A 12,731-nucleotide genomic window follows, 5' to 3' on the forward strand; every position below is an offset into this window, starting at 1 on the left:
CCTCTTGTGATGACAGTGGAGAGTATGGACTTCATTAATCCAACATTATGTCATACCAATGAAATTTGACCGAAGACATGAAGTTAAGAATTGTTTCAGCTTCAGAACCGTCAGTGGAAACACGGCGCAAAGAGAAGAAGACTGGTCGTATGAATCCCAGAGCACAAAGATAAGAACATCCTTTATGGGGCAAATCACAATATATGGTAATTATTCCCATATCTGGTCACTTTTATAAGCTGATAAAACAGAACGCATCACTTTTAACCAGAGGATGTCCAACATCCGGCCCACTGGCCAGAACTGAGCCGCCAGAGTCCAATCAGGCCCAAGATGATATTAACTGCAATATATTCATGTGTCCACTAGGGGTGCACAGGAGTATTAACTTTTTGTTTTCCACTTTAATTTGTATTTTGTGGTGAGTCAGTTCATGTGATCAGGATTACTACACTACTGTAGAAAAGTGTTTACATTAATGATCATTTCTAGAAACTGATCATTTATTCTGATCTTAATATGAACTAGCCGACTATAGGTTTGTGTTCCATTTACATGTGGCTGAAATGTCAATAGATACGTGTGAACTCAGGTGTGATATTGTTGAAATTACAGTTATTTTGTTCAATTTTCAAGTTTGTCATGTGTTTTATTAGGATAGTTTTTTAAATGTTAACTTCTTAACGATACATTCATACTTTGCTGCACTAAAACAAAGACAGATCTGGAGTTCTGGTGAAATTATTATTATTATTATTATTATTATTATTATTATTATTATTATTATTATTATTATTATTATGTTTTACTTGTCCAGTCCACTTGAGATCAAATTGCACTGTGTGTTTGACACCCCTGCTTTAAACTATGAGTTACAAAATATGTATAAAAATAACATTTAGTTGAGTTTTTCTAGGACTGACCTTACAAAGTCACAAAAGTAAAAATGTAGGTTGTAAAATATCAATTATATTCAAATATTTCACTGAAATGACGTCATGCTTGCTATCGTGGAGCCATTTTCTGCCATAATGTGAGTTAATGAACCTGCAGTAGGAGTGTGTGTGTGTGTGTGTGTGTGTGTGTGTGTGTGTGTGTGTGTGTGTGTGTGTGTGTGTGTGTGTGTGTGTGTGTGTGTGTGTGTGTGTGTGTGTGTGTGTGTGTGTGTGTGTGTGTGTGTGTGATAATATTATTGATTTATCTGTAAGATCTGATCATTTCCTACCAAACGTTCTATAACCCAAGACACGTTTCTCACCCACTTCCTGTTTGACTTAAACGGTCATATTATTCCTAGAGGTTCTCCAGCAGTACTACTCGTCCCCATACCTGGAATGACGTCCCAGAAGTGAAGACAGTCTGTCCTCTCTGTCCCTGGCTTGTTTCAGGTTTTAAAAAGTGTGTTGCTCCAACCAGCCAATCAGAGATCAAACCCTATATAGTGTCATTGGGGGTTTAGCCAATCCCAATCAAGGTAGGCCCTCCCTTTGACTCCTCCCACAACTAGGCAGCTCTGCTCTGGCACATGGCACCACGAGAGGAAGTACTTCCTCCTCTTCCCAAGATGGGCATGTGTGGGCGGAGCCAGTCCAGCTCACACAGACACAGCAGATTCTGAATGCAGCTCCTATGATCCAATATTCAAATGAGGAAAATCAAGGAGGAGCTAGAAACTTAGAATACTGAAGGTTTCTGGAGCGACCAGACCAGGAGGAAGAGGAGAACAGGAGGAGGAGGAGGAGAACAGGAGGAGGAGGTGACCAGGAGGAGGAGGAGGACAGGAGGAGGAGGTGAAAAGTAAAAATAGATCACTTTGAACCAGAAAGTGTATTTCTTGTTATTTTCCATTAGCTCAGCAATACTCATTTGAAACCTCTTTGGGTTCTAAATGTAGAACTGATGACAGCAGATCATTTAAATAGGCTGCTTAGAGACGAGGATTAAACTAAACACAACAAAGCATCTCAAAAAAGAAGAAAAACAGAAATGTTCAGTTCAGTCCAGCTCCACTGCAGCAGAGCAGCAGTAGCAGCAGCAGCAGCAGCAGCAGCAGTAGTAGCATTAGCAGCAGCAGTAGCATTAGCAGCAGCAGCGGAGCAGCAGCAGTAGTAGTAGCAGCAGCAGTAGTAGCATTAGCAGCAGCAGTAGCATTAGCAGCAGCAGTAGTAGCAGCAGCAGCAGCAGCGGAGCAGCAGCAGTAGTAGTAGCAGCAGCAGTAGTAGCATTAGCAGCAGCATTAGCAGCAGCAGTAGTAGCATTAGCAGCAGCAGAGCAGCAACAGAGCAGGAGCAGCAGCAGTAGTAGTAGCAGTAGCAGCAGCAGCAGTAGTAGCATTAGCAGCAGCATTAGCAGCAGCAGTAGCAGTAGTAGCAGCAGCAGCAGAGCAGCAGCAGAGCAGCAGCAGTAGCAGCAGCAGTAGTAGCATTAGCAGCAGCAGCAGAGCAGCAACAGAGCAGGAGCAGCAGCAGAGCAGCAACAGAGCAGCAGCAGCAGAGCAGCAGCAGCAGAGCAGCAGCAACAGAGCAGCAGCAGCAGAGCAGCAGCAGCAGTAGCAGCAGCAGCAGCAGCAGCAGCAGAGTAGCAGCAGCAGAGTAGCAGCAGCAGCAGCAGCAGTAGCAGCAGCAGCAGCAGCAGCAGTAGCAGCAGCAGTAGCAGCAGCAGAGTAGCAGTAGCAGCAGCAGCAGCAGCAGCAGCAGCAGCAGAGTAGCAGCAGCAGCAGCAGCAGCAGCAGCAGCAGCAGCAGCAGCAGCAGCAGCAGCAGCCCAGGACTAAAATAGGAGAGCCTGTAGGTAAACAGATGAATAAGCGGATTTAAGCTGCAAGAAGGCCATGAAAGATTGTTCTCTCTGGGAAACAAACTCCTCCTGTCACATGCAGTGGCGAGCTGCCTGGTGTGTTTCCATAGTCCTGCACTGACAGAGAGCGATGGACTGTCCCTTCCTCTCTTATCGGCGCCGCTGCAGCCTCACCACTCCTGGCTGCAGGCCGGCACTGATCTTCATTCCACATAGTTTCACATGCAGCCTGAGAAGGAAGTGTGAGGAAGCGACTGTGGGGGTTCTGCTGTTCTACCAGCCGGGTTCTGTGTACTGAAGAACAAACATCAAATCATTTGTCTTTTTAATTAAAATGAAGTCAAATTAAATTCCACTCTGAAACAAAAAAAAGCATTTTCTCTGTTATTTCTTGGCTTTTTAAATAATAATTTACATTATGAGACTTAAAGCATTTCCCCTCTGGAAATAGGTCTGAAGTATTGTGTCCCGATTGGGCGAATTTCCACACAATTGTGCTTCTTTAAAAAAAATGGTATAAATCTTTATTAGGTGGAATCTTTTTGGAACATCGGTCAGAATAGTTCTGTTTGTTGTTGGATTAGGTATTCGAGGCTGGGATGATCAGGGAAATAATCTGAAGTTTTTATGCTTCATTCTTTCCTCTGGATATTCAGTACAGCTTTATTACGCACCAGATCGTTTCTATCGAGGTTCTGAATTGGAAACTGATCCTCAGTCTCCTGAAGGAGCCAATCAGACGTCAGGATCACACACTGGTCAGTCACTTTGTTTATTCCTTTAAACACGCCATTACCAGGATTTTAAAATGTCGTTTGTCTTCAGAAAACCAAGGTTTAGTCTTTTTGTTATAAAGGAGAAGGTCGCCTCATCATGGGAGTCGTCTTTTATTTTGATGAGCACATTGTGAGTCGGCGTCCTTTGGATCCCATCCAGCGTGTTTTTCTTGTTTCGGAGCCCCTCCACGCTTTTGTTACGCCGAACGCCACAGGAATGTACCACAGCAGCACTTTTTCAGGGACAAAAGTCCCGTTTTATATTCTGACCAATCCTTGTACTGGTCAGATAAGATGATTGATGTTCTGATCTTATTGTGGTGGGTGCAGTTTTCTGCGTTCTGTGTTTCTACAGATTTACACGTGTATCACTGGGGTTTGCAGATTTCACTGTGCAGCCGAGTGTTTTGGCTCATTCCTCTCTGTTGGTGTGGAACGGCCCTCTTAAACTCCAGTATAAATCATTATGACACTATTCCTAGATTGAGCTACTTTTACTGGAGCTCTTCATCGTGTCCGGTCCTCCGTCCGGCTCTCCTTGGTTCACTTGACCCGCTGACACATCCTGCCACGGCCCCCAGTATTTTTAAAACACCTGTGGTCGTCTGGAGGGATTCTGATGTGCTGATGTATTTTATCACACGCTGAATATTCATTAATTCGAGCCTTTGAAGGAGTCGTCACCTGGTATTGTCACATCCAGTCGCACTTAAATTGTCTGTAAATCAATTCTTCGAATTTATTAGGAACAAAAGAAGAAATCAAACGTGGAGCTCCTTCTGACTTCCTCTCGGGAGGTTTGGACCGGGTACGGATGTGAGTCGCGCTTTGATTGGCCGCAGGAACTGTCAGTCATGGTGATAGCATCGCGGTCATTTGCTCACATGAAAAACTAGAGCTACACTCGGTAGAGCGCAGACAGTCACCAACACCACATTTGTTTGCTGAACCGAGTTAGCATTGCTAGATTGTTAGCTCATATCGATGCTAACTAGCCTGTCAGGTCGCTACATCACTGTGAAACACTGAGCAGGGAGCGTCTCCATGGCAACAGACGCTGATCTCCTCCATGAGGTGCCTCTCTCGTCCACTTTGGATCGGACAGTTTTTTGATGTTTTGTAGGATTTATTTAGAAACATTTAGTGGTTAACGTCCCAGAATCTTATGGATTGGTCCCTGATGATGACAAACCATCCCTGAAGAGTTCATGCAACCTTAGCTGATGAAGGCAATAATAAATAAATAAAATATTGTGGAGCCATCAACAAACATCCGGGTCACAGAGCAACACCCCCCGGAGATTTAAAATTAAATACAGGGTCATTTATTAATGACATGTTCAGCGTTTCTACTAGTCCAGTTAGCAGTTCGCGGCTAAATTTAACAGAGGTGGGTTTATAATATCTGTTTCTTGTGTTGATGACCGCAAACAAAATCCCCCGCTTTGGGTGCGCCCCCTTGTGGCTGATTCTGGTTTGAAAAACGAGGGGCAAGTTTCAACTGAGGTCCGACACCAATATAAAAGTTTTAACAAGGAAAAGTGACGACTCCTTTAAGCTTCTCATTTCATTTCTGCCTTGTGACCCCCCACCCTCTAACGTCTGGCCCGGTCTCTCCTGCAGTGTTGCTGCGTGAGGAGCTGGTCCAGCTCCAGGAGGAGGTCCACCTGCTGAGGCAGATGAAGGACATGTTGAGCAAGGACCTGGAGGAGACACAGGGAGGCTGCTCCGCCAACCTGCTGTCCGCCACCGAGCTCCGGGTGCAGCTGGCCGACAAGGAGCAGGAGCTGGACCGCGCCAAGGAGGCCTTACAAGGTAAGGAGCCCACACAGGTCTTCCAGAGCCGCTCGCCTCCCCCCCGCCGCGCCGCCGTCACAGCTCTACCAAAGTTACACGACGCGAGCCGGAAGCAAGGTTTTAGGCAGCCAGCCGTCCAGCCGTCATTCGGACGGTCAGTTTTCAGGAAAGACGGCTGAAAAAATAGCGCCGTGTTTCTCAAAGCCTCTGAATATGTTTAACTACTTTTCACCGTCTAATTTGCTTAAATTCATCTTTTTTGCCAAATTATTGTAATTGTGAATTATTGTCTCAAGCACACAACTCGTAACTGACTTCCTGTTTGTATTTCGCCCAGTAAAGAGCAACATGATTGGTCAAATGATACCATGTGGTCTATACCTTTTGAAAGGCGGCCTCTGATTGGTTCATAATTCTCTGATTCATCCTGATGCTGAAGCCCAGAGGAGGAATTTAGAGGAATTTCCTTTCCAAAATGTTGAGGAATTCTATCTGCAGAATCCACACAGGTGGAACTAATTCTATAGATCTATGATCTTTACGTTTTGGAAATAAAAATTAGAGACATGTTTGATTCTGCACATCATTCACGTTTTCATTGAAAAATAAAACGTTCTTTGTTATGAACGAGTTGATTTTGAAATAAGTATTTACAATCATGCTTGTTCCCTCAGCAGTTTAATTCAGTGTGACCGTGACGTTGTAAAGTGTTGGACTGAACTATAGGAGGCCGGCAGAGAACTAATAAGATCAAATGTTCTATTAAAAACTAATGAGAGGAGAATAGAAAGTATTTGTGTTGAGAGTCTACAGGTGCAGATAGAAGTAATGTGTGAAACTACAGGGGGAATAAACAAGTACATGTAGTGGAGTTTGGCATGAGGGGAGTCAGGTACAGGTACAGGTACAGGTACAGGTACAGGTACAGGTACAGGTACAGGTGCAGGTACAGGTACAGGTACAGGTACAGGTACAGGTACAGGTACAGGTTCAGGTACAGGTACAGGTTCAGGTATAGGTACAGGTATAGGTACAGGTACAGGTACAGGTACAGGTACAGGTACAGGTGCAGGTACAGGTACAGGTGCAGGTGCAGGTACAGGTACAGGTACAGGTACAGGTGCAGGTACAGGTACAAGTGAAACTATCACCAATGAATAGAAGCCATTACCTTAAAAGAAAAAACTGTTTAATGAAGCAAGAAAGAATATTATATACATCAGAAAAAATGTCAAGGAGAAAAGGGACTATATTACTGTTAAGAAGCAAAATCTACACATCACAACGTAGTATTTAGTCACCCAAACTTTGTGGATATTTTGGATTATTTCTAGATGTTCATGCTATGAGTTCTTGCACGCTGTATTATTTCCCCTCAATTGAAATGAGTTTTATCTTTTCCACGTTTAAAAATCTGCTGAAAACATTTTCGTTGCATCTGTGAGGAGAATATCTGAGTTTCATCCAAACCCAGGAAACCAGTCATTGTTCTGAAGGCTGTGAAGGTGGAACTAGACTGACATTTTGTCATTAAACTGTGAAGTTGACACCAGGTTTACCTCAATCTAATTAACATCCATCAATCTTCCAGCGGTTGTTCCAAACTTTAACGTTGAAGTGGTTTTTCTGGATCTTCGTTTGTAACTCAGAGGAAGAAGTGAAATGTCAGAAGGCTGCAGTGATTTACCTCGGCGCCGCTGCGGGTCACAGCGAAGTGCCGCCCAACAGGTTCTGAACATCAGGTGTAAAATATGAAGGGAGGAATGTGTCCTCAGTGACAGTGTGCAGTTCTGGTAAATACAGGTTCCAGTCGTGCCTCTCTGTGGAGTTCTGCCCCGCAGGAGACACGACAAACAACCCCACCAGTTGCATCATAGATGAGGAGCTGGAAACAGGAAGTTGAAACAGTTTCTGTTCCATGAATGAACCGACTCTGCTCTGACACTTATCTTCTGTCAGGATTACATCATTTTCTCTGGACCGCCATCTCTCCAGAAGAGGGAGGAAAAAACTCCTGCCGCACCATCTATTAGCAGAAGACACAGTGTCACCTAGTGGTGGACTGGTGTAAATACAGCAGTTTGATTAAATTCATTGTCAGAGAATAGAATAGAATAGAATAGAATAGAATAGAATTGAATTGAATTGAATTGAATTGAATTGAAATACTTTATTTGTCCAAATTGCCGTCTTTCTTAATTTGATAATAATTTGTCATTCTTGAACAAATCTTCCATTAAGAAATGCATAAAAAACAACCTTATTTTAACATTTTAATCATCTTTATATATAATAGAATGTTGAAATGTTGGAAAATCCTTTTTTTTTCATTACACTTGTTATACAGTTGCTTTTTCTAACTTTGTATAGAGAATAATAATATGATATTACATCCTATAGTATTAATATTTTATATATTTATCATTATTTATTAATAATATTACATTATATTATATTATTACATCATGTCCTTTCCTTACTTCTTTTTACTTATTGTTAATATACACTAATTACTGTTATTGCAACGTAATTCTGGATGTCAGATACTTTATATGTTTGCGGCATTATTTCTGTTTTTGTTGCTGCAAAACAACAATTTCTCACACATGATCTATAAGTTTTATCTGTCGATCTAATAACAGTGATAACTGTATTCATATATAATGTGTCATACATTAAACACAGCTTAAAGTGTTTCGCAATATAAAAAAATAGAGAGAAAACGTATTAAAGCTTAATAAGAGCAGCTGGACATGAGAACAGAGGAGCCATTAGAAGCAGGCTGAAACAAAGAAGATGAATCAAGTTGTAATTACTGCACTTTCTCAGACGAAAAACCAATCAAAGGCTTAAAAAAACAATAAAAAAAAGTAAAATGGTAAAAGCATGAGGACTAAATTAACTGGTTACACACGAGTCCAGTTGAAGCTGCAAACTTTTTAAGACGGAGCGAGACGGTTTGGGTTCAAATCCTCCAGATGACCTGCAGGACAAAACCACTGAAATCACAGAGAAACACTAAACTCTAATTTAATTTATTGATCCAAGTGTTAATGTTAAATATAGATGTTTCATTTCTGGGAGTCATATTATGGAAATGATTTAAAATTGTGTAAATCTAAAAAAAAAAAAAAACATTGAAATGTAAAATAATTAATGGTTAGAAAGAAAAATAACTGAAATGAGAAATGATTAAAAAGAATAACTTGGAGAAAGTTTTAGTTTTGCTCTTCTTTTGCATTACTTCTCTTATGTTTAGTTCATCTCAGTTCTTTCCTCTGGTGTCCTCGGGAACTTTCTGGATTTTTAAGGTAAAAGCTAAAATAAGCTTTGGCTTCGGCCTCGATCCAGTTCGGCTCCAGAAACTGGAAAGTGTGTCTGGACATATAAACATTATAAACTAAATGCACAAAATTCCTTCATTCCTTCATATATAACTCTTTATGTTGTACATTCCTGTTACCAGCAGCAGGTCCCACAGCTCCAGCCTCAGAAGACGCAGCTATCTGTTAAACCTGCTGGACGATAGTAAAAAACTAAAGTTATGAATTGAATCCCGTGGCTGCAGACGTGATGGAGTTCAAGGTTTCAGGTCTGAGATCCTGCAGGAGAGAGCAGGCCGCCATGTCAGTGACGTGTGATACGACATTTGAACGTGAGAAAAGCGTCCAGGACGACCTGAACCAGCTCAAACTGTAAACTTGATCAAATCGTTGTTGTTGTTTTCATCCTGATCTTCTGATTAAAAACCTTGAGCCGGTTCTGATACGTTAGATCGACCAATACACAGATTAACTTTCCATGTCTACGCTGAACCCTGGAATGAAGCTTTATGAGCCGGAGTTCCTTCATTAAACCAAGTCAGTGTCCAACAACTGCTGCTTTGACTTTTCCTCGACCAGCCGGTTGGGAAAAGGTGAGCAAACTGAAAACAGGCACTACTTTTCATTGTGTGGTGATGAGATGTTTGTCTGTGTGGCAGCTATGAAATCCGACCGCAAGCGTCTAAAAGTGGAGAAGTCGGACCTGGTGAGTCAGATGCAGCAGCTCTACGCGACGCTGGAGAGCCGAGAGGAGCAGCTGCGAGAGTTCATACGGAACTACGACCAACACCGGAAGGTAAAACCTGGGAGACGTGTGTGAGGGGAAATGTTCCCGTGTGGAAATCCCAGAAACTCAAATTCAGGTTATTTTGAAGCCGCCGGGTCGTCCTGACCTGGTTTGATCTGCTGGAGATTATTTCACTGAACCGTCAACACGCCACCTTCTGGTCGGCAGCAGAACAACATCCAATAAGGGATGTGACAAACTCTGGTTTGGTTTTCTTCTTAATCTTAATGAATGACGAACAAGTGAAGCGTCATTACAGGAATGTCCTGAATCAGAGTGGAGAGCAGTGTAGCTGATGCAGTCATTTATCTGGGGTCTGTGGTTGATTCCAGCTGACTGGAGGTGAAACAGAATCACATTCACACTTCTGAGCAATTTAGTCTCACAAATGAACAAAAGCATGTTTTTGTGCTGGAGGAGCAAAACGCTCAGGGAGAACATGCAAACACTCCAATATACTAAATAAGACTATATAACACTTTCCTGCTCTGCAAGTTGAAAATGAAAAAGTGCAATTTATTACTATTATTTCCATGAAACTGTGTAACTAACTATAACCTAACACATACTACTTACTTTCTACCTTAAAGTAATGCGAAGTCAACAAGCTGTTCATGTGAGCTACAGACACACGTGGAACAAAACAAACCAACAAAATAAAATAGAATAACACGGCCCAGTAAGAGCCGCTGTAAGATGGGCAAAGAGAAAGAGCACTGTTATTTAGAACAACTAAGCACAGAGAGACATTTACGTCGCGCAGCTCTGAAAAAATAATAATCTAAATCGTATAAAATATTAAATTCCATCAGCTATTGTATGATGATACAAAACTCCAAACAGTGGGTGCAGGTCTTTTTATTTATTCCTAAATATCTAGTTGAAGTTTTCTCTGATCAGACGTGCCACAGTATTTATGCTTTTATTATTATGTAATTTATTTAAGTATATGCATTCATATTGAACTGCTGCATATTGTCATTTAGATTGAATAAATAAATAAATAAATAAATAATGTAATTTGTTCTTTAAACAAATTATTTATTATTATTATTATTATTAATAATAATGATAATATTTTATAAATTGCTTATTATTATTAATAGTAATAATAATATAATAATAAAATAATAATAATAATAATAATAATGATAATATTTTTTTAATTGCTTATTATTATTAATCGTAATAATAATAATAATAATAATAGTCCTTCTATCGGGCTTTGTGCTGCAGGAGAGCGAGGATGCGGTGAAAGTTCTGGCGAAGGAGAAGGACCTGCTGGAGAGGGAGAAGTGGGACCTGAGGAGGCAGACCAAAGAGGCCACGGAGCAGGCCAACGTCCTGCGCTCACAGATGGACATGAAGGAGAACCGGATCAAAGAGCTGGAGGCCGAGCTCACCATGGTGAGTTGTCCCCCCCCCCCACCCCCCGGCTGGCGGCGCGGCCCGTCGCCTCCGACACCGACAGGAAGCCGCGCTGCTATAAATACGCTCATCCCCTCTCTTTGAAAGAGTCTTTCTCCAGGCTGAGGAAGAGTTTTATGGCTTCTCTGTTTTCCTGCGGCTCCCTCCCAGGAGCAGTTGCCATTAATCTCTGGCAGCCACCCACAGATCTTCACATCAAGCTGCATCACAGATCAGATTTGCTGGAGCGCCGGCGCCGGAGCAGCAACGCTGTCAAGAAACCCAGCCTCAACAAAACGAAAAAACAAAATACTTCCACCTACTTTTCCTTTAGTTTTTGTTTGGTTTTTTATTTTCCCTGTTTCTGCTCCTAATAAATACCTTGTTACAGCCTCTTGCTGCAAACAATGTGGGAAGCAGTGAGAGTTGTGCTGAGAATAATAAAGTACATCGTTTGCCGGGAATATATACTGACTGATTATCATTATAAAAATATTAAGGTAATACCAGTTACTGGAGTTCCTGTAAAGTTGAACATTTCTCTGTGGTGAAAAACGTTTCCTGCTCACAGGACTGGACCACCGTTTGAAAAGTGAAGCACTATAATCAGACAGTTTTCTTTTTATAATTTACAACATGGCTGTCAAACATAAGGCCCATGGGACAGAACCGTCCCTCAGGACGCTCCAATCCGGCCAAACCAGCAAGCAAACGGTAAAAGTTTCAGAAGAAATATTGAATATATTATAGAATTTCTTAAGAGTTTTCGACCCGAGCTGAGACATTAAAAAACTATCAAACAAGCCTCAAGGCCGTGCTGTCAGGGTGAGTTTGTAAAAACACCCATAAGGCAACAGCTATAAGTTCTTTAACAATTCACTGTATTTTGCACCAGATGGTTTCATTAAAGGTCCCATAATATACAACTTTATAAACAATTTCACATCAGTGTCAGACAACATTGTATTCAGAGTGTATTTCCCCAGACCCAGCCTTGGTCCTGAAGTTCAGTCTAAAAGTCCCTCTAGTGGCTCGACTGAGAACAGGCTGTTTCTGTGTCTGTACCTTTAAATGCTAATGAGCTGTGTCTGGTCACGCCTACTCCATCTGTTTGTAAGGATGAAAAAATGGCGGCCACTCGTAATCCTAGAGGTCAGAGCTCATCTACCTGTGGGAGGGTCATAGTGAGTATCCACTAGCATAGGGAAGGGTTATTTCCCCGCATGATGTCATGAAGGGTAAATCTGAATCGCCTGTATGAGCACACGTTGGCTAAAAAGTGGAGCAAGCAAGTAAAGGAGAGGAGACTTTCTTACCTTCTGGAGCCTCATACACAGACTACAGAGACATTACTGTGAGAAAGACTTTATTAAGTTGATTTTGTATAATATCGGACCTATAAGATTGGCTCTATGTTGAGATTGTAGTCAGTTTCAGAAGTACTTGTTTGGTTTTCTATAGACATTTTCATCATCTGTGCCACGACAAAGAAAAACTTTAAAGTTTACATTTAAAGTATTGAACTATTTTACCCAGTCAAACTGAAGCTGGGCTGTATGGGACCCCTGAACTAAAATGTGTTTGACACCCCCAGGTAGATACGTGATCAAATCTGGCCGTGTGAAATGTTTTGTCATAGAAAAATATATATATATTTTCTTTTTTTAATTGTGTGCTTGTGACTTATTTCCCAGGCGAAACAGTCTCTGGCCACTCTGACCAAGGACGTGCCGAAGCGCCACTCGCTGGCCATGCCCACGGAGCCGCTGCTGAACGGCAGCCAGGAGTGGGTGATGCAGGCCGACCTGCCGCTCACCGCCGCCATCCGCCAGAGCCAGCAGACGCT

The 12,731-nt window shown here is 41.9% G+C and overlaps 1 protein-coding gene across 2 annotated transcripts in view; it reads left to right on the forward strand.

Annotated features, from left to right (window-relative positions):
* kaznb (kazrin, periplakin interacting protein b) overlaps positions 1-12,731 on the forward strand; it is a 97,096-nt gene that overhangs the window by 70,738 nt on the left and 13,627 nt on the right. For both annotated transcript variants that reach the window (XM_080461782.1, XM_080461783.1), the window contains exons 3-6: positions 5,195-5,386; positions 9,351-9,487; positions 10,715-10,885; positions 12,580-12,731. The exon at positions 12,580-12,731 is cut by the window's right edge and continues 29 nt beyond it. In XM_080461782.1, the coding sequence (XP_080317908.1) occupies positions 5,195-5,386; positions 9,351-9,487; positions 10,715-10,885; positions 12,580-12,731 (652 nt within the window). The remainder of the gene's footprint in view (positions 1-5,194; positions 5,387-9,350; positions 9,488-10,714; positions 10,886-12,579) is intronic.

The sequence above is a fragment of the Lipophrys pholis genome, assembly GCF_963383615.2.
Source record: "Lipophrys pholis genome assembly, chromosome: 4".
NCBI lineage: Eukaryota > Metazoa > Chordata > Actinopteri > Blenniiformes > Blenniidae > Lipophrys > Lipophrys pholis.